Below are 24743 nucleotides of genomic sequence, written 5' to 3' on the forward strand. Positions count from 1 at the left end.
GCGGACACAAATTGTCTTACTGCAGGGCTAAGAAAATACCCCGTTGGGTAAAAATGATTCTTGCTTGGCAGAAATAAATCAGGCCTAAGCGATGGTCCCCGAAAGTATCAGAGAAAAAACAATAACGCTATCTGAATCCTATAAATGGCTGTCCACAGCACCTTGACATATTGCTGCTTCAATATGACAGGATGGGTCAAGGGGAGAAAAAAACCCGAAACCAAGCCTGGAGCTGGGTGACCATCACTCTGAGGCCTATTCTAAAACCCAATTTAATGGAAGATTTCCTGCGATTTCAATGGGCTTTGAATCAGGCCCCAAAAGAATAGTTGTGTGTGACATAAGATTGTAGATGATACAATAAGGTGTTCAGATAAAGTCATGGAATTGGATTCACTGTTTTTAATATTAAATTAATCTAGAGCCTTAGGCTGCTGAGAAGTCATCCTTGTCCCACAGGATTAAATCAGTTCAATAAGACCCAAGATGTGTAGGCAATGACTTAGTATTCTCATCTTTAAGTCAAGTAATGTCTTGGTCAGAAAACATGGCCTGGCGTTTTTAAGTGGTGAATGATGCAATTTATAGGAAAAAATGAAACTGCCTATTTATTCAACATTTATGGTTAATAGCATTATTATTCCTGTTCCTTTGGTTTTGTAGTCCTTGTGTTTGATCTTTAAAACAGGGTTTGATCCTGCAAACAATTACCAATGTAGTGGGATTAGTTGCATGAGAAATTATGCACGTTGGGTAAATTTTTACAGGATCGAGTCCTTAGTTTTGTTCCCTGAATTTGAATGTAAAGTCATTTGAGCAAATGCACATGTTGAAGTTCTGTTTGTAGCAATCAACACCAGCACAAAATAGTCAAACATTTGAGCCACAATTTTAAAATGATTGCTAATTTTGGGTGCCACAGAGTTGGGGTGTCCAGCTCCAATGACACTGTGCATCCACATTATTTGATGGCATTTATAGCATCTCTGAAAATCAAGATCTAGGTGTCCTGAAGTTGGAAACCCAAAATTAGTGGATATTTTTGAGAGGTTAGGCTTTGATAAAGTGTAGGACTTCTGGAATATTAATATTCACTTTAATCAAATGCCCCAAAAGATATCTTCTCTTTTATATTACATCTGTTTGTTTCCCCTCACAGGTCTCTTGACACAATACTGAGCAATGCTGTACAAGGCTTATCTGGCCTCGATTCTTACTTAGTCGAAGTGGAGGGAGATACTCTTTACTTGTATGGTTCTGGAGCTCTGGAATCCCTGGATCGAAACTGGAGCGTTCAGACAGCTGGAACCATCACCACAGTCTCCTTTATGTTCATAGAATTTGATGAAATTGTTCAAGTGTTACCAAAACTGAAGATCAGATTTCCTAATTCTGTGGTAAGACATTTCCTCTGAGACTTCAGAAGTCTGAATAGCTACAGAATATTTGGATGATCTTTATTAACACCTTATTTTGGTCAAGTAACCTTTACTTTTCAGCTTATTATCACTTGTGTATATGAATTTGGGTTATTTGTATAACTCAGTTTTGTCTAAATTGTACTTTTGACTTGATAAGGCCTTCTTGATTGAGCAAGAGACTTCAGTCAGAATTCTCAAAGCAGATTGAGGGATTCCTCTTAGGTTGGAAATTTATTTCTGTCACAAACATTTCTTTTGGCCCTTCATAAAATAGAAAAGGGTTGCTAAATTTTGAGATGGAAATACAATACTTTTACATTGTTGATCCATTATTTCCATGTATCAAGAAGTATTTGTTTGCGTATCAAGGCCAGCATCTGAGCAGCTGGAGACAGAGAGGTCAGAGGTGGTTCTGGTTAAGCAAAGAACTGTCTGGAGTTCTGTGGTTCTTGCTCAATCGAAAAAACGTAAATGTGCAAAGTCTCTGGCCACATTCCCTCCAGGCAATATGGGTTGTAAAATCAAAGCAAATAACATAAAACTAACTAGAACATTATAAACAGGTAGGCTCATATGCCTTCATAGCTCCCTATCTTGGTTTTTGGTCAACAGACCTCTGCCTCTCCTTCTCATAAAGATACCCCATGCTTTTTTTAGAAGGGTCTGAGCTTAATTGAGCCTACTTGCTTCAGCTCAGGCAGGTATTTCCAGTTATGACTTCAAAATCCCAGCAAAGGTTTTAACTCCTCAAAACCTCATTCTGCTATCTGGCTTATTGTGGCCTCCTTTTAGGGATGCTACTGAAGCAGTGTTGGAAGGAGCAGAAGAATTGACTGATTCCATGATCTGTACAGCTGGTACAACCAGGAAGCAGTCAGACTCTACATGCTCAAAATATGTCTTGCTTATTACCTTGATTACAGTGTAGAACTATCCCACTCTTTTCTTTCTATACAAAGTTTAAACAAATCTTGTTGTTGCAACACTTCTACAAAGGGGCATGGGGTTTTGCCCCTCTTATTGCTAATGACCCAATTTAAACCCAAGGAATCACAATGATGGTATAATAAATATGTGTGATAAACCAATCATCAAAAAAACTGGAGAATTGGGTCCTATACACCTGTAACTTAATCAAAACAGTTAATGCAAAGTGTCTGTCTTAAGTGACCATAGGATCGGTTGCATCCGATGAAGTGAGCTGTAGCTCACGAAAGCTTATGCTCAAATAAATTTGTTAGTCTCTAAGGTGCCACAAGTACTCCTTTTCTTGTTGTGGATACAGACTAACATGGCTGTTACTCTGAAACATAGCATTATACATACTTTAAAAAGTTGTGGTCACACCTTTTTGAAAACTTACAAACCAATTAACACCTATTGTATTTGTACATGCTTTAATATTTGATGAATTTTCATCATTTTTTTTTTTCATAAAGAATACAGAATAGCTATGACTGTGCGCTTACAATCTGCTTCACTTGAAAGAGTAAGTGCTAAGATTTTCCCACTCGGAGGCCACCAGAGGTCTGTATCGCTGAGATCTCTTATTTTATTTTCCAGTTTTTATTTTAATTTATTGGATACAAAAGGGAGAGGGAATGCATCATGTGCCACATTGTTTTGAAGAGGTATTAAAAGCTCTACACCTCAAGTGAGTCCAGTTGCTTAGATGGGCCCAAGAGCTGGTTAGTCATGTCTGAGGAGAATTGAAGTAGCATGGAATAGAGCTGGTCTAACACTGAGCTTGTTGTCTGTAACACAGTTGTGTTATCTTACTCTTATGTGTCCTCCACCGTAAGTTTAACATACGTTTTTTTGTCATAACTGTTTTTTTGTCACAGCACCTGAAGTTTAAGGAGACAAATATTGTCATGTTGCAGCAGTTTAATGCGTTAGCACAGGTGCGTCGCATGGAACAGTTGACGGTTGATCCTCAGGGAAATCCAGTTGCCAACTTTACTCTGTGGAAATACTATGTTCTGTTTAGACTGAACCATTTTAATCTGCAGAAGATAAATGGAACTGAGGTAAGAGGAAGTAATATTTTTTTAGGAATACAAAGAATGTATAACTTCCCTCTCAAAATTATTCCTATAAAATGAATGCTCATTAATGTAAAGAACAGATTCTTATTTCATAAATGTATATTGATTACATATTAATAAAATTAATAGAGCAACTCCATTCATTGTTATGCAAAAGTAAAAAAGATGTAAATATACTTCCTGACATAATTTACTGTGCTCTGCATTCGTCAAACGTAATCTGTTGTTTTTACTTATGTAGCCCTAAAAAATACCTATTGTTGCTATAGCTCTTGGTAATTGGAAAAGACAATTCAACCCTGTTCCTGAGTACATATGATAAAGAAACACAAATCAATTTGTGTTTATTTGTGGTTTTTTTTTTAATTTTAAAGAATTCATACACTTCACCTCTTCAGTTTCTTGTAACAAGCTTTTCTCTGGTTTATTATAATATGTTTGAAAGGAATTTAAATATTGGCATTGGAGATATATATTTAATTAATCGCTTGACAGCCCTTATATATAGCTATATACGTATGAGGGCTGTCAAGCGATTAAAAAAATTAACCATGCAATTAATCGCATTGTTAAACGATAATAGACTACCATTTACTTGAATATTTTTGGATGTTTTCTACATTTTCAAATATATTGATTTCAGTTACAAAACAGAATACAAAGTCTACAGTGCTCACTTTCTATTTATTATTTATTACAAGTATTTGCACTGTAAAAAAAAAAAGCAGAAGACATAGTATTTTTCATTTCACCTAATACAAGTACTGTAGTGCAGTCTCTTTATCATGAATGTTAAACTTACAAATGTAGAATTATGTACAAAAAACAAACTGCATTCAAAAATAAAACCATGTAAAATTTTAGAGGCTGCAAATCCACCCAGTCCTGCTTCTTGTTCAGCCAATCGCTCAGACAAACAAGTTTGTTTACAGTTGCAGGAGATAATGCTGCCCACTTCTGGTTTAATGTCACCTGAAAGTGAGAACAGGCCTTCTCATGGTACTGTTGTAGCCGGCATCGCAAGATATTTACGTGTCAGATGCGCTAAAGATTTATATGTCCCTTCATGCTTCACCCACCATTCCAGGGGACATGTGTCCATGCCGATGATGGGTTCTGCTCGATAACAATCCAAAGCAGTGCAGACCGACACATGTTCATTTTCATTATCTGAGTCTCATGCCACCAGCAGAAGGTTGATTTTCTTTTTTGGCGATTCGGGTTCTGTAGTTTCCACATCGGAAAGTTGCTCTTTTAAGACTTCCGAAAGCACACTTCACACCTCGTCCCATTCCGATTTTGGATGCTGCTATAACATGAAATATATGGCAGAATGCAAGTAAAACAGAGCAGGGGACATACAATTCTCCCCCAAGGAGTTCAGTCACAAATTTAATTAACTATTATTTTTTTTAACGAGCATTATCAGCATGGAAGCATGTCTTCTGGAGTAGTGGCCGGAGCATGAAGGGGCACATGAATGTTTAGCATATCTGGCATGTAAATACCTTGCAATGCTGGCTACAAAAGTGCCATGCAGATGCCTGTCCTCACTTTCTGGTGACATTGTAAATAAGAAGAGAGCAGCATTATCTCCTGCAAATGTAAACAAATTTGTTTTTAGTGATTGGCTGAACAAGACGTAGGACTGAATGGACTTGTAGGCTCTGAACTTTTACATTGTTTTGTTTTTGAGTGCAGTTACATAACAAAAAAAATCTACATTTGTAAGTTGCACTTTCATGACAAAGAGATTGCACTACAGTACTGGTAGGAGGTGAACTGAAAAATACTATTTCTTTTGTATCAATTTTACAGTGCAAATATTTGTAATAAAAATAATATACACTTTGATTTTAATTACAACACAGAATACAATATATATGAAAATGTAGAAAAATATTTAATACATTTCAATTGATATTCTATTGTTTAACAGTGCAATTAAAACTGCGATTAATCACAATTTTTAATTGCGATTAATATTTTCAAATTAATCACGTGAGTTAATTGCAATTAGTCAAGAGCCCTAATATATATATATATATAAAAGCATACTTGACAGCTGGTTTTAGTACAGCACATTATTATTTATATAGTATTTTTTAACTCCAGGTACAGCATATACATAAGATCTCAAATATTTTCTTTATGTCACCACTCCATCAAATGGAAACCTTGATTTTTTACCTCTTACAAAATCCTTAATTGTTTAAAGTGAAAAGAAAGGGAGTACGTTAATACAGGTATACATCTGCACCTTGTGTACCCATTTGCGCCAGTGCAAAGTGGGTGTAAAAGCTATCATCTGATCTGGATAAATTATACATCTGTCATGCACCCAGGGCTCAAGCAAGCAAGGTGCTGAGCACTATAGCCCTGATACAACACTTAAATACATACTTCAATTTAAACATGAGATTAGTTAGGTGCTTTACAATTAAGTGTTTTGTGGGATCATGGCCAGGATGCTCAGCACCTTGCAGGATTGAAATCTCACTTTGCATTTGTGTAAATGATTATACCAAGTTCAGGATTACAGTGATTTGAGCTGTCTATATGGAGTGTAATTCCAAAAAGTTGTACCTATGGACGTGAATTTTTCAGCAACATCGTGGGCAAGATTAGCATTAAAGGTTAAGGAAGCTAAATTGCAGTAGTTACATTTGTTTTTCTGTAGTTCTCATTAACAAAATATCTACCAGAAACTTAAATAATTACACTGTAAAAATCTTATGAGAAATAGTAAATTAAATGTCTAGTATTTTTAATTGGCCATTATAGTTTGTTTTAAATTGTCTGTATCTGATAACTAATAAAGTATACAGAAATTTGAAGTCTATAATTCACCCTTTTTTTAGCTGTATCCAGCACAAATTAATCACGCAACATAGGAAGAGAGGGTTAAAGAGCTAAACTGAACTAAAAGCTCCCACGGGGAGGAAAATAGAAAGCAAAAATGCCTCCCTTTAATTGTGCTATATCTTAAAAAGAAAACAAGTCATTAAACTTCTAATACTATTTTTGTGTGGACTTTTTCTCAAACATAAATAATCCCAGGACAACATTTTGAAATAACCTTATACTGTGCTACTTGTTTGTTTTTTCTTTTCTTTAAATTTACTGATCACGAACTCCTGTAAAAGGTGCCTGTGTTAAATAGTTGGGATTTGTAAGACTGAATATGGCTTTTAAAAGCTTGTTTTTCAATTTATACTATATATGTATTTAAATGTTATGTCTCCATGCAGCATTTACTGCACTATTTAAAATGCAAACATGTTTTTAAAGAGTTCGTCAGCCTACAACAATAACAAAACAGAAAATAAATCCTCTCTGCTTATCCCACACCTCCTCCAAAAAAAAGTTTAAGTAATTAGGCCTTCCAGCATGCTTTGTCAATATACTCAGGTTTGAAAGAAAAGCCATGAAACTTGTTCACGAGCCAAACCCACACTTGAGAGAAAAGCTGTGTGCTAACCAGAGACAGCCCCCACAACAAAGGGTCTCTACTCCCAGGCCTCACCCTGCTATGTGGGCTGGCTGTGGCGTGCCCAACCCTCTTTTAATGTAGTTTCACAAGTGTAAATTTTCCTAATCTAGACAAACCCCTGGACTACATAACAAACCAGTTCACATTTAATTGTGGAACTTTACAAAATGTTTAGCAGCAAAGATGTACAGTTTGCAAATGACAGGATAGATTCATTGAGTATTGTATGCATAGTTTCTTGACATATTATATACTAGTAAGGAGCATTGATAACGCATCTGTACTTCCCTAAGTGCTGTTACCGTTACATCCTGTGGTGGTGAATGGTACCAAGAACACACTAGAGGTTTCGCTAAAGATTAGCATTCTTATTTAATGTTTGCATATAGCACACAGTGACTGCCTTGGGGAATTGTACAGTAGCATAACACGATGCTATGAAAGAAGACATCAGACAAGGGGAATGTTTGTGGTGTTCATTTTTTATTTGAAATTGAATAGATTTTATTTAGATGTCGGGGGGGAGCATCATTAGAGAGTTTGTAGGGGAAAAGATTGGGCTTTGAACACAGATGTTTAAAGTACATGGTGTCATTTCTTCAACAGTTTGAAATTATTTTAAAGACACAGCTGTAATTTTATGCTGGAACAACAGTATAGTTCATGTTTAGGAAATTAAAGTATTACGGGGAAGAATTAATTTTACTGGACTGGGAAAGGCCAGCCACTTAGCCCTGACAGAAAAAAATCATCTTTTTGTAAAGATTGCCCCATTGTGCTGCCAAAGTCAGAGAGACCATGGCTTATCTTTCATCATTTAAGTGCTTAGAGACCTTTCACCTCTGCACCACAGCTTGATCAGAAACATTTCCAATATATCTCTGTAAATTTATGCAAAATGGTAAAGAATTAATCTGTGTGGGCTGGAACACTCAGGGTGGAAGAACTGGTCATTTAATGAGCAGTATCTTGAAACATAGAATATCATATTGTATGCATCAAAGTTTCCAGAGTCGGTAGACAATAATAAGTAAAACAAGCAAAAGTAACTTGCGTGATTGCTCTTTGAATATATTGAAGATGCCAATAAAAGTAAATCTAAGTTTTGAAAAAGTCGTACAGATATATTGTTTCCTTTCTTTAAATATTCCTGGAGTATCTCTGGTATGCAGTTTTATATAGCACATATTTTAACTGATTTGATTTGTGCTGGTCATTTCTGAACATGATCAAGTTTTACGATTTGTGAAAGTTTTCCATTCCTCTTTTTTTCCACAGGTTACTGAGAATGATACAGTAATGGCTGAAAGACTCTTTGGCATTCTTGCATATGTAGCATCTTCTGAATTGCCTCAGTATCGCCTGCTTTCACTACTTGGAGAATCCAGGTAAAAGTTATTTTAAACGGTTTAAGAAGGAACGCTTTTATAGCCATAGAAATGATATTTTTACCATAATTTTGTTTGTATAAGTGCATTAAAAATTAAGTTAACAGTTAAATAAGTCCACCCCTGCTTTTGGTTAAGTTAGACCATTAGATTAATCAGTTTTTTTCAAAAAGAACTTGATTTTCTTTTCTTTTTTTTTATAAAATAAAGTAGTTAATAGAGAAAACACACAAAAAGCTCAATTACAAATTGATACGTGCAATGAACTTCTAGGATGATACAGAAAATAATCACAGAGGGAGATGCCAGTTTATAGTTCAGTGGCTCAGAGTGTCAAAGGTCCTGGACTCTACGTGTGCACTAGAAATACTTACTGGCTCAACCTACGTTTATTCAGACCAACATTAATTCCTTACACATACAATTAGACTGTTTGGGGTATTATGTTAACATAATGGAGAAGAGCAAAAGTAAATTTCATATTGGCTTGTATAAGGCCAAGTTTGATCTTACTTCCTGCATTTTACAGGTTATGAAAACTGTTGATAGTTCTTCATTGGGGACCACACAGGAGAGACTGCAAGTTTGGTTGGTTTAGGGCACTCAATGAGTGCTACTTAGCAGGTGCAGCTGCAGAGCACCCACTGTGATCTGAACTCTCCTTGCTCAAGTCTCAGAACAGGGAGACTGGGATGAGCCCAGATTAGAATTAGTACTACATAGCCTTCCTGACACCGGATACCTTCCCAAATTTTGTGGGGGAGGGTGCAGACCAGGTCTGGGGGGAGAATGAGATTCCCTGCCCGCTTCGCTCTTGTTCCACAAAAGCCAATGCTTTTATTTTCTTAACTCTTATTCCCACCAGGCTAATGTGCTTTCTTCTGGTCCACTTTTATGGTTTTTTTGTGTTTTTTTTTTTAATGTTCAGAAATATAAACATTTAATTTTAAAATGCTTAAATTGCCTGGGGCAGAAAACTGATGGGGTGCATGGAATACAGACAGGGCATTGTGGAAAAGAGGAGAATGCAGGGGATGAGAATAGGAAGGCAACAGATGTGGGGGATCAGCAGAGGGTGCTAGGAGAAGCAGTGTCTGAGTGGAATGGAGTTAGGGAATGCTAGAGGTGATGGCATTTAAAAGGTCCACAATGTAAGTGCCTGCTATGATCTGCCCTACTGAGCTCTTCTCTTGGAATCCATGGAAGTGCAGGGGTGTGAAGCCTGTTACTATTTGGACCTTAACAAGTCCACATCTTCTTAGGATACTTACACTGAAGATTTTCTAATATTTTCTCAGGGACAACCGGTCCAGCTAGTTCCATTCACCAGTGCTGCTGTCCTGCAACCCCCCTACATGTCTATAACAACCGGCACTTCCTGTGCTAAGGTCTCCCTAAGTCTTGCTCTCCCATGCATTGCTTGTGCCCCGAAAAGTGCTCGCTCCATCCCTGTCCCCTACAACTTACCCACTACAACGTTCTACTGGGTGACCAGCTGAACTGTCCCTGTCTTGATGAGCGGGACAACTGCTTCCCTGATGTTCCCAACCCTGCAGAGATTTGTTGGCTTATGTTACTACCAAATATATATTGCTTGCTTAAACTGTGAGAAATGTTTTGTTTTGGAAGAGAGATATTTTTATTTAAATTGTTTTGTTTTGTTCCACTTCTCCATAGCATTTCTGTCACAAGCAGAAATAGGTTTGCCTACATTTATTTTCTGAAGGTCTGTTCCATCATATATTGTTGTTTTCACATTTACAATATACAAATAATTCTTTACACTTTTACTGCTTCCTCCAAGGATCTCAAAGTACTTAGCAAACATTCATTAAGCCTCGCTAGAAAGCCATCAAGGTAATTAAAAGAGATAAGAAATTAAGAAATCTCAAATGTTGTATAACAATATGGATTTCTTCACTCACCACTGAACTGCAGTCTCCTAAGCATCTATTTAACAATATACAGCAATACTGGTTAGCAGTTTTAGGACAGAAAGCAAAGACAGACATATCCAGTTGAAACTTCATGGGGATTTTATGTAGGCAAAATATAATTAACTAAGAATTTGGCCAGAACACATAAATTAACATATTCTTATGAAAATCCCTTTATAAGTAAAATGACAAATATTACACAGATCCCACTGTTTAAAATTACTAAAAAAAACCATGTTTTTCTGTACATTGCAGAAATATTGATTCACAAATAGAATGTAGTCATACAAGTTGAACAAAGTCCTTGGGTATATAATGTACTATGTATATGCATTTCTGATAATAGGGAGCTGATATAGGACATGGTCAAAGATGTGCATACATGTAAGTGTACTGTTTATCTGATTCCAGTGTCATGTGTTGGGCAGCACTTATTGAGTTACATACTAGAGACACGGAAGTAATTTTAATGGGTGTTTTATAGTTGAAATATATGACAATTAACAGTTTTGAGTTTTGACATTGTAGAATAAAAGGTGTTTAAACGTTTTTGGAAAAGAAGTTTCAATGGTATTGTTAGATTTCTGTGGATACTTTTACTTTAAGTACCTGTCTGAAGTTGTGTGATTATTTTCCATTTTGGAGCCCTGTTATGGTATGTGTCAAAACAAGCATTTGTCTTCATAGTTTGCAGTTGTTATGGAACAAAATAATGGATGGATATCTCTGGGACCTTCTGTATATATCAAGGCTGCAGGATGCAATAAACCCAAAACACCTAAACTCAATGTTCAAAGCAACAACCAAAAAAAAAAAGGCGGGGGTTGGGGGTGGCGCTACATAAAATCACTGAAAAGCATTGGCACTTTAATAAAGTCTCAGATAATTAGATCTGTAAATCTTTTTACTGTCTTTCTACAGGAAGAAACAATTCTGTTATATGCTAGAGGCAAAGGGGAAGAAATCTGGGATTGTCAGTGAAGAAAGTAATGACAGCAGAAGAGTTGGAGGAGAAAATGCAAGTCAAGCTATACTGAATTACACCACAAGGGAGTTTCATACAGAAAAGCTTGAGGTAAATGTGTTAGTTTGAGGATCCTGTGAAGATCATATACTCTGAAACATTCCAAATATAATTTTTTTTCTTTTGGGTGGCTTGTTTAATTTTTAATCAATTTTCATATATTTTATTTGCCTGAAATAACGTTATTCACTTTCACAGTCTGAAAGTTTACAGGGTACTTCCAGACTTCTCTGGGACACAGTGACTAAGATTCATATTATAGCAATGGTGCCATGAAAAATCTGTAAATTTTAATAATCTGACACAGTAGAATTTTTTAATAATCTGATGCATTTAAAAATAAATAATGTTTTTATAAGATAAAGCACATAGACCAATTTGTGCTTTCAGATGTGCCAGCATAGCTCCCACTGTCTTCAACCAAGGGCAATCTTTGTCATTCCTCCCGCACTCCAAAGCTCTCAGTCCAGTTCTGCTCTGCTTGTGAGCTCCCTCTCTGAGTTCTGGACTGTGCATTGCAGACTTAAGCATATTTTAAGAAATTGTCATCAGACAGTCCTTTTAACTTATTCTTCTACTAGCCCTGTGTACAAAGATCACCCAGGAAATTTTATTATGTGTCAATTTTACTGGGGGTCTTTAGAGTGTTAGTTTTACATATCCCTGTTTATCATATTCGTTTGTTTTTCAACCAGATGATCAAACAGTTCAGCTTATAGTATAAAAATAGCAACTACATCAGACCACAAGGTGGTCAGCACTGTACCCCTTAAAAAGGGATGTTACCCATACTGTGAAACATGCATGGATCACACATTCAGGATGCAGGACTTGTACATGGAGTATGCAAGTGTAAACTTACTTGGATTTTCTCACCAATTTTTTGGTACCATTCAAACTGGAATTTTAAACTACCTAGAATAATAGAATATGATAAGGATAAATAAGCACAGCTTTTATAAGGGTATAGTGATTTCTCTCATACGTTAGAATCCTTTAATTTAGACAGAGGTTTTTAATACAGTGCCTCCCAAGAGACTGCTAGAGACCTAGTTATCATGTGGAGAGATACATGTGGTGTGTTAAAACAAGACTGAGATAGAAAACACAGAGTAATAATAAATAATCATTTCTCAGCTTGGGAAAAGGTTAACAGTAGAGTGCCATATAGATCCAATACTGGGGTTAGTGTTGTTCAATGTAGAATAGAGCCATGACAAAAATTGTTTAAATCTCAGTAGAGGAAATCTTAGTGCAGCCCAAATTTAAATAATAATAAAATGACAGACTGTCTTGTTTCAATCAAGCCCATCTTAGATCAGCTTTTCTGGCTGCAAACCCCTTCCCTTAAGCAGGGGGAAAGAACATCTTTTCCCTCCCCTCCTTTTTGAGGGGACAGCCTTTAATAGCAGCTGTCTCCGGTCTCTACATTCTAGTACCCAGGTTTGTCCCTTGCTTACTCTTCAGGTTTATGGGGTATATAAAATCCCTTCACAATACTGGTAAGTAAATCAATAGTACATACTCAGCTTGATCATTGCATTGAGTTTTGGTCACCTCATCTCAAAAAGGACATAGCATGGAGGTGTGATGGGAGAGATTAAAAATACCAGAGCTGTTTAGTCTTGAAAGTGATGGCTGAATGGTAAAGGTCATTAAAGTAATTAATAGTGTAAGCCAGTGAGGCACTCCTGTTCACACTTTACCAGAATCAGAGGACAGTAATAAAATAATGCTTTGGTGTTCATGTGATTACATTAAAACTATACATGTGTTTTTGTTACCAGTGTAGTAATTCACACCTTGTCCTTCATTATAGTATTCCATATGTGGCTGCCGATTTTACTGGTTGTCACAAGGGAAAAGCAAGATAGGCAAGAACTGCAAATTCCTGCTTCATATTAACAGTAAACTAACATACTAAATGTGATCAAGTCAGACCTAATTACTGAAGACAGTAGATTAGGTTTATTGATTATTAAGTTTTCAAACTAGGCAGCTGGAAAGCATTTACTCTCCTTTTTCCTCCTGTAAAAAATGGTCTGTGTTGTTTTCATGGGCCAAGGCATAACCTAATGTTTTTAACAATACTGGAAATCAGATAGATTAGGTATTTAGCACCAGTATAACTATTCAAAGGACAACTTGTTATGGCACTTTCTGGAAATCCTCCATAAAAAGAATTAGTATAATTGAAGAATGGCTAAAATGTAGTGCCAGTAGTTACTCAAAATATATTTTTTTGTCATTAAGTTAGTTTCTAGAAGTTCAGATGACTTTTGTACAGTGCACACTATATGTTGTACGTAGGCTTGGCAGAATTCAATGTTTATTTTTTTATAAATGTCAGTGGAAATATTGTTGTTTATTTTAAGGATTTGTTTCAATTTTTTAATTTACATTTTCACAGTTGAGTGAAATTATGGGTTGTTAGCATTTTTTTTATTTCTATTGATTTAAATTTTCACAGTTGTGGGAAATTACAGGGGGCCAGACTAATTAATTATTTACTGACAGGAGATGTTGAGATTCAAAAAGTTAAAGCTTTATAACCATTAAAACATATTGTCAACATCACATTTCAAAATGTACAAAGTAAATATCCTTAAATCAAACTATAATAGGTTCTCAAGCAGCATTTTTCTTATTTTGCCTATCTGTAAATTTCTGTTATGGTCAATAGAAAAGGTGAAATTGATGTTTACCGACATTTACTGATAAAAATGTACGATATGCACACATCAAAGAAAATATGGAAAGGTATAGGTGTATCGGTTTATTTCTCCCTACTGTACTTCACTTTGCTGATATTTAAAATTTTACATAGGTAAACTGATACTTTTCTACGTCAATGCGCTTGCAGTGCCTAGATTTAAAAATAATCTAAAACGTAATAGTTTGCATAATATGCTATCACTCCTATCCACCACAGCAACAAAAAAATCCAATTCTGTTCGAGAAAGTTAACATTGTTACTTCCAAATGGAATTTCAGAAAAAACAATTTGAGAGTGGTTAGCTAAATGGTTACAAAGCTTGGCTCTATGGCCCTATTCATTTAAAAAAACTGGCTGTACAATTTGCAATTAAATTCATTTGTTAGAGTGTTAGAGCTTTTGTGAAGATCACTATTTTCTTTGCTTCATTAAAGTTCTTTTGGCCCTTTTTAATAAAACTTTGTTATTTAGCCTTTTTTATCTGTCTTATGTAATCTATAATGGTTCTCCCATCCAGGAAATCAAGGAGAGAAAGAAATTTTGCCAGACGTACATACAAGACTTAGTGAAAGAAGCTGCTGACATCAATATGAAAAACGAGTCTTTGCAGAAGCTGTGGCCTCAGATGTTCATTGAGCTTGTCAGGGATGCGGTGATAGAAATACGCAATAAAAATTCCTACATGAAACTCTGCCTACAGCGGATCACTGATCAAAAATAGCAAAGTTGATTCCTGCTGACTTACAATACTGACCAATAGCTTGCATGTTATGTTTCCCAAAGACATAAAACAAAAGAATATAAAATTACCATCACTGTAGGACACATTTTTTAAAGGATGCCTTTAAATTCAATGAGCTCTGTTTTTACAGCTAATGTTTCTCTCTCCAGTTTTCAAAACAAAAGTTTTCTTTTATACAGTTTCCTTGTATAAAATTCTAACAGTGCATCCTTTGCTAAAGTGATGACATAGAAATAACTTGACAGCTGTGCCATGGTTTACTAAGTCTTTTGCTTTTTGTTGTTACTGATGCTACTGCTATAGTGCTAAAGCATTGGTTTAAAGGAAGAAGTTCACACACTGATGCTCGCCTTATGTTTTTTATTGAACACTTTTGATTTGTTTCCTTTTTGACTATTTGCTGCTGTGGTTAAAAAAATTCACAGTTCAGAATATTGTTTTTTATGAGCGGAAGCTAATAAATTATTATGTTTACACTCCTTGAGCCTAATCATTTAAGACTTCCTATTATTTAATACAATGGATTGTAAAACTGCATGTTGCCAGTTCAGTACTGTTATAAAAAGAGTACATTTTACCAAAATAAAACTAATTGAAGATCCTCAACTAAACATACTGTGATGTTAGTTTTAATTCCAGATATTTTTCATTATTTTGCTTGTATATGTTTATAAATGTGTAGTATAATGTGTAAAATACCTAAGTAAAATAAGGGGGCTTTGATGAATTTTATCATTCTGTTAGAATACACACAAAATATTCATATAATTTATTCTGCCTTCCAGCTAGTAAATGATGAATTTCCAGCTCACCCCACATTCTTTGAAACACGAGACCTGGAAACAATATATTAAATTCCATCTTGAAACAGGATGTTTCCTTTTAAGTGCTTAGGACTGGATTTTTAAAGATATTTATATGCCTAAAGATGCAGATAGGCACTTAATGGGATTGTGCCTACGTGCTTAGTCACTTTTGAAAGCCCATTGGGTGTCTATCTGCATCTTTAGGTACCTAAATGCCTTTGAAAATCTGGGCCTTAACAATGTACTGTAGATAGTTGTCATCTTCTCAGCAGATGTACAGTATAGCACCTCATTTGCTTGTACTGTTTATACAGTACTGGCTCTGGATTTTGAGCACTTAAGAATGGCCAGACTCCTTGTGGGAGAGGAATGGGTAAACTGAGACTGAGGGATGTTCTTGTTTAGAGTTTTTTATTTGCAGTGGGACAAATCCTTTCTCCAGTGCCAAGCCCAGGTAGTTTATGATATGAGGGAAGGAAAGTCTCTGCTCCCCTGCCCCCAGTTCTACACTCCAGAACTGAGTAGCCCCTCTGGTTGTACCCTGTTTGGGTGGGGGGTGATTGTCTGGTGGTCACTGTCCTTGGAGTAGGAGATCCACCTATCCTCACTCCTCCAGGAATATAGAGAGACCCCCTAAGCAAGCTCCCAGCATCCTAGCCATACCCAGCCTCCACAGAGCAAAACTGCACTGCTTCCACTATGCCCAGGGCTCTCCATGGCTGCTGAGGAAGGCCTGTGGAAGTAAGGCTTTGCCCCTTCATACACACAAATCCTGTTACTACTAAGAACAAATAAGTTTTTTTTTAAATGGTTAAAAGCAGTAGAAAAGTTTATACACACACAGAAATGCAGCCTCGCTTTCACAGCTCCAGTAAATCAGACCGGTGTTTTAACCTGCAGCCAGCTACTAGTTTCTCAACCAAAGCTGCAGCTTCTCTCCTGCCACTGCTTCAAACTGCTTAACCACTCCCTAAAGAGACAAAAAACGTTTGGTAAGGAAATGTGCCTGGCTGTCAACTAGAGTCACCATTGCCCGCCAACTGCGTTATTTATGTATTTTTCAATTGATTAAAAATACATCCTTCACTGCTTCTCAGGGCACAGAGACTTTAAAAAACATAGTTCACAAAAGAAAAGCCTAATGTCTTCCTCCCCCACCTCCCAAAAAATAAACAGTCAGTCAAAAGCCTGCAGAGATGTGCGGTACATGCTGCCCTAGAAGTCAGCTGATGGGAGCTCTTATGGGAGACAAATTCCAGAGTACAGGGACATCCCCTGACAACATCCTGCCAGCTGCTTCCAGACATGTAAAGGTAGGGAATGTCAGTTCGAGTGCTCCAACTGACTTCAACCAGTAGGGCTCATCTACATGAGAAAGTTGCACCAGTTGAGCCCAGGTGTAATTTAAAGTACAGTGTGATTAAGCCAATGTAAAAGCCTATATGGACACTCTTATTTTGATTAAACTGGGATTATTTCCTTTTTGTTTGTCTATTACAAATCTGCTAAATTGAGATAAAATATGCTTAAACCAAAATAAGAATGGCCACTTAGGGGTTTGCTAAATCAGCTTGTATTTTTTCCTTGTGTATAGATAAGGCCTCAGCTGTCAGAGCACCTGTAGAGACTCAAAATATAGGATCTTCAATCAATATCAATGCCTTGAAATGTAGCTGGAAGTGACTAGAGGGAGACAATGTAGTCAGTGCTGATGCTAGCCCATTGGGGGCCCTTTGCACGAATATTTTTGTCCCCCTTACAACACATAATAAAAAGTGAATAGGGGTCCCCCTTGAGCTGCTCAGGGCCCTACGCAATTGCTTTGTCTGCTTGTGCCTAGCACCGGCTCTGAATGTAGTCATGGGAGAATTGATGTAGTACACTCTCCTCACCAACCTGGCTTAGCAATTCAGGTGCCACATTCTGCATCAACTGCAGCCTCTGAGTGGTCTCAAATAGCCCCATGTTGAGAGCACATTACAGTAAGGCAATCTGAGGGTGACAAAGACCTGGGTGACTCTGAGCACTTCCTTAACCTGCCAGCATCATCGCTGATTTCCCTGCTTCAGAAAAGTTCTTCCTCTTTTATGTATGTTTTTCTGTTCTAATCCATGCTCTAGTTCAGCTATTAAGTAAAAAGAAAAGGAGTACTTGTGGCACCTTAGAGACTAACAAATTTATTTGAGCATAAGCTTTCGTGAGCTACAGCTCACTTCATCAGATGCATACAGTGGAAAATACAATGGGGAGATTTTATATACACCGAGAACATGAAACAATGGGTGTTACCATACACACTGTAACTAGAGTGATCCGGAAAGGTGAGCTATTACCAGCAGGAGAGCGGGGGAGGGGGGACATTTTGTAGTGATAATCAAGGTGGGCCATTTCCAGCAGTTGACAAGAACAGTGGGGGTGTGGGGGGATAAACGAGGGGAAATAGTTTTACTTTGTGTAATGACACATCCACTCCCAGTCTCTATTCAAGCCTAAGTTAATTGTATCCAGTTTGCAAATTAATTCCAATGCAGCAGTCTCTCGTTGGAGTCTGTTTTTGAAGTTTTTTTGTTGAAGAATTGCCACTTTTAGGTCTGTAATCGAGTGACCTCTCCAAGGCATCATCAAGGATCTACAACCTATCCTGAAGGATGACCCATCACTCTCACAGATCTTGGGAGACAGGCCAGTCCTTGCTTACAGACAGCCCCCCCCAACCTGAAGCAAATACTCACCAGCAACCACACGCCACAAAACAAAAACGCTAACCCAGGAATCTATCCTTGCAACAAAGCCTGTTGCCAACTGTGTCCACATATCTATTCAGGGGACACTATCATAGGGCCTAATCACATCAGCCACACTATCAGAGGCTCGTTCACCTGTGCATCTACAATGTGATATATGCCATCATGTGCCAGCAATGCCCCTCTGCCATGTACATTGGCTAAACGGGACAGTCTCTACATAAAAGAATAAATGGACACAAATCAGACATCAAGAATTATAACATTCAAAAACCAGTTAGAGAACACTTCAATCTCTTTGGTCACTCGATTACAGACCTAAAAGTGGCAATTCTTCAACAAAAAAAACTTCAAAAACAGACTCTAACGAGAGACTGCTGAATTGGAATTAATTTGCAAACTGGATACAATTAACTTAGGCTTGAATAAAGACTGGGAGTGGATGGGTCATTACACAAAGTAAAACTATTTCCCCATGTTTATTTCCCCCCCTGCTGCTCCTCACACGTTCTTGTCAACTGCTGGAAATGGCCCACCTTGATTATCACTAGAAAAGGTGTCCCGTTTCCCCTCCCCCCCGCTCTCCTGCTGGTAATAGCTCACCTTACCTGATCACTCCGGTTACAGTGTGTATGGTAACACCCATTGTTTCATGTTCTCTGTGTATATAAAATCTCCCCACTGTATTTTCCACTGAATGCATCCGATGAAGTGAGCTGTAGCTCACGAAAGCTTATGCTCAAATAAATTGGTTATCTCTAAGGTGCCACAAGTACTCCTTTTCTTTTTGCGGATACAGACTAACACAGCTGCCACTCTGAAACCTGCTATTAAGTATAATTCCTTCGTTCCTCAGCTGGAAAACTATGATGCCTGGAAGCTTACCCTTTATATTAAATCCCCGCAGAATTTAATCGAGATTAAATCATTTGGGTCCTATAGAAATTTTAAGGAATCTATATAACCTACTCCAGTCAGTAGAATTCAATAGAGAATAATCTCCTTTCAGTGGGCTTTTTGAACCATCCAATTAAATTTATAGCAGGGATATTACATATGAAACCATTAGGATGATCCAAAAATCCCAATAGAAAAGTTATTTTCTATTAAATCCTGTAGTGCTTTTCCATAAGGGACAAGTGTTTTCCCTACAAAATCATAAGAAAGGTGGAGTTCACACTGAAAAATGTGCATTTACAAAACTTTTTGGGTACATCAGTTCCTGTTGCAGCATATCCATACTGGGGGGGCCCTGTGGGGGAAAACGTCTCAAGCCTACTTCTGCATAGGGAACACGAACATCACCAGCTGTGTGGAGGTGCAGAGCTCTTCCCAGGGTGTAGCCAGAGGAGGTAGGGTCTGTTTGCTCCCATTCAGCAGCAATAAAAGGTTGAAACCTCTGTAGAAAAAAAAAATATCTGTAGGGCTGGAAGGGGACACCCTGGAAATAGTTGGTTCCAGAGGGAGCCAGGGCTGTGATAATATTAAGCCCTTAAGAAGTATGCTTCAGGACTTCGTGGTTTGAGTTAAGGACCCTGATAAAGCTGAATGAAGTGACCCAGAAGATACAAGTGTGGGCTGCAGAACCACCTCTCTTGAGGGTGCTTTGTTCACTGTGAGGTGTGAATGCTTGGGGCCACATTGCCCAAATTCTCCTCTTCAATGACAGCTGTGTCATGGTCAGATTATTAGTTGGCTACATGATAGTAGCTGATCAGTTTATAATGAAAAACATTAACATTGGAAAAGTTGTATAACTGTCACTAATTTTTTTTTTAGTAGGGCTAATATGTTGCCACCCCTCCCCACCCCTAAATTTCCACATGCTGTTTAGGAAATAACTGGGTTTTGGATATTAGTGTGGTTTTAAAAATAAGAGAGCTTATCATTTTAACAGCAATACAGTCTAAAGAAAATTTTGAATAGACTATATGGTGTTAATGTACATACTGAAATTACTTTAGTCCAGTCTGACAGAAATGTGTGATTGGTTCCTGGAGCCACTGTGCCAATCACTAGAGGCCTGAGTTGCTGAGCACCCACAACTCCATTTGAAATCAGCATGAGCAGCAGGAGCTCAACATTTGCGAAACTTGGGCCTCTGTTTGTTTAGCTCTTTCTAACATTCCATATGTAAACTCGAGTCCAGTTGGAGTAGCCAGCTGCATATGCAACACTGAAGGCCATGTGCCACCTTGAGAAAATACATTGATTTTCACTTGAGGAAAAGCAGTTCTTTTTCAGCATGAAAAGTCTAACATACAATAGGCAAATACGAGCCTTGCTTTTTGGAATGATGCATACTTTCATCGATCTCCAGGCCAGAAGGGACCACATTGCATACCACAGGCCGTAGAATGTCAACCAATAATTCCTGCAATGGAAGGAAATTATTCTTCTCAAGTAAGTGAACGTTATTGAGCCTGATAACTAGTGGGTATAAGTTGGGAAAATCTCCCTGCTCAATGTAAAGACTCCAAGTGGTGATGAATCTACCACTTGATTATGTCCAAAGCTGTCTTGTTTGAGGATGGTTTAACTAAGACCTTTGAGTGCATGTTTCAACCATGTTTCTGTTGCCTATCTCAATCTGAAATACTCTTAAAGGTAGAAAGGGTACAGTATGATCTTGACCTCGAAACCTTCTGAAAACCCACTTTGTCTTGGATTATTTATAAAGCTTTTGCTTTATATGGTTTCTGAGACAAGAGATTTCCTTTGAGGACAAGGACAGATATGGCTATTTCTTGCTTTTATTCCATGTGTTAATTAGACCATTATCTGAAATCATTTCAAATACTTTATTTTTGCTGGACTGATTCATTGTTTGTTATGCATAGCTCTCCTTGCTGAGGATCAAGGTTTCAGCTGCAGAGCAATATTTCCTTCACTCCTTGTGATATGGGATGTTTAAAAAGAACAGAGCTGTGGATACATCCATATATCCAGTCTCTACAGAACGAAAGGAGTGGTGATTCATCTGATAAGAACCACAAGGCAATCATGCCAGTTATGTGGAGAAAAGTACTGAAAAGAGGTTTTATTTATGTGCAGTAAAGTAAGTAAAGCTGCTTTGATTGCCAGGACAAAGGATTAGATTTGTATCTTGAAAAAGCTCAACTCTTTGTTCTCCATCCTCTGTTAGTCTCTGATATAATTCAGAATATATAAGTGGCTCACAGGTATAAGTGATTCCGTTTTCATCACATTAGTTATAACAAAAAGCCCTCAGGACCTTAAAACATTAGATTTGTATAGTAGGAGCTATACTGAAGCTGTTGTACAAAAAACATCCAGACATAAATATCAAATGCATTCTACAGGAGAATTAACTAAAAATTACTTTGATATTCATTGGTTTCAGAGTAGCAGCCATGTTAGTCTGTTTTCGCAAAAAGAAAAGGAGTACTTGTGGCACCTTAGAGACTAACAAATTTATTGGAGCACAAGCTTTTGTGAGCTACAGCTCACTTCATCCGATGAAGTGAGCTGTAGCTCACAAAAGCTTATGCTCCAATAAATTTGTTAGTCTCTAAGGTGCCACAAGTACTCTTTTTTTTTGATATTCATTGTTTTCATCAGTCAAACTGGTAGGTTACATTGCTTCTTTCTGCTTATGTGCTTGCATAGTTGAACTATCAGCTCTTAAAGAAAATAAAACTAATTATTTGCTATTTGAAATTGTTCACTAAACTGTTTGTGTGAAGAATTTGGTTTGTAGTTTGTTTGAGAGCAGCTCAGTGGGAGTATTCAACATTGAAGTGGTTGCAGTTAGTTTTGATTGAGTGAGCCGTACTGTGTCTTGGAACCCAGTTTCCAGAGTAAATGTTTTCTCTCTAGGTGATATCTTTTGTCAAAAGCCATGTGTTTATCTATTTCTTCTCTTATTTTTTCTCTGAATTTAAATGATTATAGATTTAAAGAAAAATGTTCGCTATTTATATTTGTGTTTTTATAATACAATAACACAGTGGTTATGTCTGATTCAGTGATGTTAGTTCTTCCCCTTTTCTTCTTGGAGGTGTGTACGTTTTGGTGAGTTGTTATACACACAGAACAAGAGAGAACTGGAGGATGAGGGGAAAGAACACAATGGCTGTGACTGTTTACTGTGGTGCAATATAGTGATTTGAACTAAGCCCTGGTCTACACTAGGACTTTAGGTCGAATTTAGCAGCATTAAATCGATGTAAACCTGCACCCGTCCACACGATGAAGCCCTTTATTTCGACTTAAAGGGCTCTTAAAATCGATTTCCTTACTCCACCCCTGACAAGTGGATTAGCGCTTAAATCGGCCTTGCCGGGTCGAATTTGGGGTACTGTGGACACAATTCGACGGTATTGGCCTCCGGGAGCTATCCCAGAGTGCTCCATTTTGACCGCTCTGGACAGCACTCTCAACTCAGATGCACTGGCCAGGTAGACAGGAAAAGAACCGCGAACTTTTGAATCTCATTTCCTGTTTGGCCAGCGTGGCAAGCTGCAGGTGACCATGAAGAGCTCATCAGCAGAGGTGACCATGATGGAGTCTCAGAATCGCAAAAGAGCTCCAGCATGGACCGAACGGGAGGTACGGGATCTGATCGCTGTATGGGGAGAGGAATCCGTGCTATCAGAACTCCGTTCCAGTTTTTGAAATGCCAAAACCTTTGTCAAGATCTCCCAGGGCATGAAGGACAGAGGCCATAACAGGGACCCGAAGCAGTGCCACGTGAAACTGAAGGAGCTGAGGCAAGCCTACCAGAAAACCAGAGAGGCGAACGGCCGCTCCGGGTCAGAGCCCCAAACATACCGCTTCTATGATGAGCTGCATGCCATTTTAGGGGGTTCAGCCACCACTACCCCAGCCGTGTTCTTTGACTCCTTCAATGGAGATGGAGGCAATACGGAAGCAGGTTTTGGGGACGAAGAAGATGATGATGATGACGAGATTGTAGATAGCTCACAGCAAGCAAGCGGAGAAACCGGTTTTCCCGACAGCCAGGAACTGTTTCTCACCCTGGACCTGGAGCCAGTACCCCCTGAACCCACCCAAGGCTGCCTCCTGAAACCAGCAGGCGGAGAAGGGACCTCCGGTGAGTGTACCTTTTAAAATACTATACATGGTTTAAAAGCAAGCATGTGAAAGGATTACTTTGCCCTGGCATTCGCGGCTCTCCTGGATATACTCCCAAAGCCTTTGCAAAAGGTTTCTGGGGAGGGCAGACTTATTGCGTCCTTCATGGTAGGACACTTTACCACGCCAGGCCAGTAACACGTACTCGGGAATCATTGTACAACAAAGCATTGCAGTGTATGTTTGCTGGCGTTCAAGCAACATCCGTTCGTGTGTTATCCTCAGGAGAGTGAGATATAATCCATGGTCACCTGGTTGAAATAGGGTGCTTTTCTTCAGGGGACACTCAGAGGAGCCCATTCCTGCTAGGCTGTTTGCCTGCGGCTGAACAGAAATGTTCCCCGCTGTTAGCCACAGGGAGGGGGGAGGGTTGAGGGGGTAGCCACGCGGTGGGGGGAGGCAAAATGCGACCTTGTAACGAAAGCACATGTGCTATGTATGTAATGTTAACAGCAAGGTTTACCCTGAAAGAGTGTAGCCAGTGTTTTATAAAATGTGTCTTTTTAAATACCGCTGTCCCTTTTCTTTTCTCCACCAGCTGCATGTGTTTCAATGAGCACAGGATCTTCTCCTTCCCAGAGGCTAGTGAAGATTAGAAAGAAAAAAAAATGCACTCGAGATGAAATGTTCTCCGAGCTCATGCTGTCCTCCCACACTGACAGAGCACAGACGAATGCGTGGAGGCAAATAATGTCAGACTGCAGGAAAGCACAAAATGACCAGGAGGAGAGGTGGCGGGCTGAAGAGATTACGTGGCGGGCTGAAGAGAGTAAGTGGCGGGCTGAGGAGAGGGCTGAAGCTCGAATGTGGCAGCAGCGTGATGAGAGGAGGCAGGATTCAATGCTGAGGCTGCTGGAGGACCAAACCAGTATGCTCCAGTGTATGGTTGAGCTGCAGCAAAGGCAGCTGGAGCACAGACTGCCACTACAGCCCCTGTGTAACCAACCGCCCTCCTCCCCAAGTTCCATAGCCTCCACACCCAGACGCCCAAGAACGCGGTGGGGTGGCCACCGGCCAACCAGCCACTCCACCACAGAGGATTGCCCAAAAAAAAGAAGGCTGTCATTCAATAAATTTTAAAGTTGTAAACTTTTAAAGTGCTGTGTGGCATTTTCCTTCCCTCCTCCTCCACCCCTCCTGGGCTACCTTGGTAGTCATCCCCCTATTTGTGTGATGAATGAATAAAGAATGCATGAATGTGAAGCAACAATGACTTTATTGCCTCTGCAAGAGGTGATCAAAGGGAGGAGGGGAGGGTGATTAGCTTACAAGGAAGTAGAGTGAACCAAGGGGCGGGGGGTTTCAT

At 38.5% G+C, this 24743-nt stretch overlaps 2 protein-coding genes across 6 annotated transcripts in view; both read left to right on the forward strand.

The window, feature by feature from the left end:
* LRRC49 (leucine rich repeat containing 49) overlaps positions 1-15369 on the forward strand; it is a 120255-nt gene extending 104886 nt beyond the window's left edge. For all 5 annotated transcript variants that reach the window (XM_074966223.1, XM_074966224.1, XM_074966225.1 and 2 more), the window contains 5 exons: positions 1160-1397; positions 3266-3451; positions 8241-8350; positions 11209-11362; positions 14545-15369. In XM_074966223.1, coding sequence (XP_074822324.1) covers positions 1160-1397; positions 3266-3451; positions 8241-8350; positions 11209-11362; positions 14545-14748 — 892 coding nt within the window. In that variant the 3' untranslated portion in view covers positions 14749-15369. The remainder of the gene's footprint in view (positions 1-1159; positions 1398-3265; positions 3452-8240; positions 8351-11208; positions 11363-14544) is intronic.
* A 7080-nt stretch (positions 15370-22449) lies between these two features.
* LOC141994668 (uncharacterized) lies at positions 22450-24517 on the forward strand. Its single transcript, XM_074964893.1, has 2 exons — positions 22450-23396; positions 23976-24517. Exons 1-2 carry the CDS (start codon positions 22991-22993, stop codon positions 24515-24517), a joined length of 948 nt encoding a protein of 315 aa, XP_074820994.1. The 5' UTR covers positions 22450-22990.
* The last annotated feature ends 226 nt before the right edge of the window (positions 24518-24743 follow it).

This window comes from Natator depressus, chromosome 10, assembly GCF_965152275.1.
Source record: "Natator depressus isolate rNatDep1 chromosome 10, rNatDep2.hap1, whole genome shotgun sequence".
In the NCBI taxonomy this organism is placed as follows: Eukaryota; Metazoa; Chordata; order Testudines; family Cheloniidae; genus Natator; species Natator depressus.

Excerpts from the sequence above, each read along its gene's own strand:
- LOC141994668 (XM_074964893.1), top strand. The coding sequence starts at position 22,991 with ATGAAGGACAGAGGCCATAACAGGGACCCGAAGCAGTGCCACGTGAAA. Across the intron at positions 23,397-23,975 it reads AGGCGGAGAAGGGACCTCCG|CTGCATGTGTTTCAATGAGC; the intron begins GTGAGTGTACCT and ends TTTCTCCACCAG.